General features: G+C 28.4%; 1 protein-coding gene across 1 annotated transcript; it reads right to left on the bottom strand.

Moving 5' to 3' along the window:
• Positions 1-704: 704 nt before the first annotated feature.
• Positions 705-1,064, bottom strand: LOC125873942 (non-specific lipid-transfer protein 1-like). The gene has a single exon (XM_049554763.1). It carries the CDS (start codon positions 1,062-1,064, stop codon positions 705-707), a length of 360 nt encoding a protein of 119 aa, XP_049410720.1.
• Between the last annotated feature and the right edge of the window lie 2,517 nt (positions 1,065-3,581).

Raw genomic sequence — 3,581 nt, 5'->3', positions numbered from 1 at the left:
AACACATTCAAATAGAATTATTTGCAAAGGTAGTATACAAAAAATTTAATTAATTCTTTCTTGATTTAATAAATGGACAACTAATATGAAACAACTATTTTTAGTAAGATGATCAACTAATATGGAATTGAGGGAGTATTATTTAAATATNTAATAATTTTGGTTGATTTGGAAAGTTTATCCAAATAGGGACAAATGTGTTAAGTTTGGTAATAGAAGGAGTACCCTATAAATAACGAGAGATAAATTTAACTAATAAACAAAAGTAAAAAGGGTTTAAATTCGACGGCTTTCCACACAAAATATCTGAGAGGCAAAATGCTCTAGCGACGCCACACCTACAATCAGATGCAAAATGCTCTAGCGACGCCACACCTACAAAACACGTGTTCTCCAAAACATAACACTCATCTTAAGAAAAATGTATTAAGTGACTAAAATACCCTCAAAGCTAATTTATGAAGAACACATATTGATACCAAATTTTAAACTCATTCTTCTAATCTAATAAAAATAAAAATATAGTAGAAAGAAAGAAAGAAAGAATATTGTATAATTAATTTTAGGTAATCCCCTCAAATAAACGTTAATTTACACATAAACCCATAAACAAACAATTTTTTTTTTATATAACTCATATGTCATCATATATATAAGTTACTATTTTTTGTTCATAATAGATCAACCTCTTCTTTTTTTTTTTTTCATTTCACCTTTGTGCAATCAACATCACGGCTAATCTTGAAAGGAACTTTGACACCACATTTTCCGGGGAGACTAGCGGCACGATCAACTTGTTCATCCGTTGCCGCCGTGGCGAGATTCTTCACGCATGAGCATGCCATCTGGCGATCTTCGGTGGTAATTTCATTAGTAATAAGAGATTTAAGCCCGTTGCAACACTCTGTAGGTACATTTCCACCAACTAACACATAACTAAGGCACGATTTCAAGTCGTTGAATACCGTGTCACATGTTATCACCGCCCTAGTTTGTGGCGGTGACAACACCAAGCAAATGAGGAGGAAAGAAAGAAGAAATGTCTTGCTTAGCACACTGGCCATTGTGGGTGGGGGGGAGGGGGAATGATTTTTTGAATGAATTGAAAAGGCTTTGGCAAAAGAATGTATTTATATAGGGTGAAAATATTATACATGTCAATTAATTTTTTAAAATACCTATTTTAGGCTACATTATTAATCTTTATAGTTTTTTTTTTTTTTTACTTAGAAAACATGATATTCAGAAGAAAAAAAAAGTCCATGTAGCAAAATTTACCTATATAAAATAATATTATTTTTGAGATTGAAAAAAAAGAGAGTAGAAAGTGTTAATTGAATATATAAGTCAATAATGTTCTATGATGAAATAGATGAGAAGAATAAAACAATTTAATTTTATTATTAATAATCATAAATCTAATATCTATTTGCATTTTACACACAAAATAATATAAAAAGATATTGTATAGATGGGTGTAGGGGTGTTCACGGACCGATTGGATCGGTTATTGATTAAAATCAAAATCAAATCAATTTAATTATTTTTTTTAATTATCAAAACCAAGATAAATCAAATATATATATATATATATATATACACACATTTATCGATTTCAATTTGATTTTGTTAAGTTATTAAATATGCACAAAAAAAATAAAAAAAGATACATTCAAAACAAAAAATAGTTAGAACGACTAACATTACAGAACTTTCAATCACTAAATTTATTGTGAATAAAGCTTCAAAATTCACCACTTTGGCCTAGAAGGAAGAGACAATGACATTCCTAGTCCCACAAAAAATTATCGTAGACACTCATATATATGAAACCAATAAGATAAATGTTCTCATCTTGGACGTTTTTGACTTTGCTTTCCTAAATAAATTTAGAAGAAAACATATATGTAAGATATTGAACATTATTTATAAAAATAATATATATTATGCATGTATAATAATAAAATATATGTATATAACTTACCAGTTCGGTTATTTCTTCATTTTTTAACAAAATCAAACTCAAATCAAATACTATCCATTTTTAAGAATCTAAAACTAAACCAAATTATATCCAAATAAAATTGATTTTTAATTAGTTTGATTCGATTTTTATTCAAATTGTGAGCACCTCTAAATGGNCATGCCATCTGGCGATCTTCGGTGGTAATTTCATTAGTAATAAGAGATTTAAGCCCGTTGCAACACTCTGTAGGTACATTTCCACCAACTAACACATAACTAAGGCACGATTTCAAGTCGTTGAATACCGTGTCACATGTTATCACCGCCCTAGTTTGTGGCGGTGACAACACCAAGCAAATGAGGAGGAAAGAAAGAAGGAATTTCTTGCTTAGCACACTGGTCATTGTGGGGGTGGGGGGGGGGGGATTTTTTAATGAATTGAAAAGGCTTTGGCAAAAGAATGCATTTATAGAACTTTCTATCACTAAATTTACTTTTACTTTGAATAAAGTTTCAAAATTCACCATTTTGACCTGTCTACGAGAGGACAATGACATTTCTAACCCCACAAAAAATTATCATAGATATATATGAAATCAATAAAAAAAATATGAAACCAATAAGATAAATGTTCTTATCTTAGACATTTTTTACTTTGTTTTCATAAATAAATTATAAATAAATTTTGATAAAAACATATATGTAAGATAATTAAAATTATTTATAAAAATAATATATTATATACATGTATAATAATAAAATATATGTATATAATTTATGAGTTCAATTAGATTATTTCTTCGATTTTCTTAACAAAACCAATCTCAAACCAAATACTATTGATTTTTAAAAATCTAAAAACAAATTCAAATAAAATCAATTTGTTTCAATTTATCAGTTTGAATCAATTTTTATTCAAATTGTAAACACCCCTAAATGGGTGAGTGATATATTCAAGTGGAAAAAAGACATTGCAGGAGATAAAAGGGGAGGATTGTTTTAGCCTTTCATTCTATGCAATTAGGGAGATATCTTATTTAAAAGTGTATTACCTTACTTAGTATTTTTAATTTCAGTTAGAGTTTTACCAGGATTATTATGATCTATATTTGGTTGTTTTGATTTATTTTTTTCATTTGATTTGACTCATCCAGATTTTAATGCTTAAAGTAATATACATATATGACAATTTACTTCCGAAAGAATTTTACTATAGTTAAATAGTTCTCTTTTCTGGATGTTTCGTTTTATTTGATTTTGTTTTTGTTCAAAATCAGGAGCACTATATTTAACAATATTGTCTAAATTAGGACATTTAACTAAATTATCAGAGTATTGCCTTATTTAGGATTTAGATTGTCATGATCCAACTCATCAGGCCGTGCTGACACCATCTCTAACATCTAGCTAAGAAAACATTTACCACCAAATTTTAACACGGACATTGCGAAAATAAATAAGAATTTCTATAACAAATTGCATGCATAACCATGAACTAGAGTATAGAAACATCATTTTTTATAACACCTGAAAAGAAACTCTTTCTAAGGAACTAATCTACATAGGTACAAGAGCGACTAAGGAGACACAATGACTAAAAGAAAACATTACGACAT

Source organism: Solanum stenotomum, chromosome 8, assembly GCF_019186545.1.
Source record: "Solanum stenotomum isolate F172 chromosome 8, ASM1918654v1, whole genome shotgun sequence".
In the NCBI taxonomy this organism is placed as follows: Eukaryota; Viridiplantae; Streptophyta; class Magnoliopsida; order Solanales; family Solanaceae; genus Solanum; species Solanum stenotomum.
Note: the sequence above shows the minus strand (reverse complement) of the source record. Positions and strands in the feature narration are given on the sequence as shown.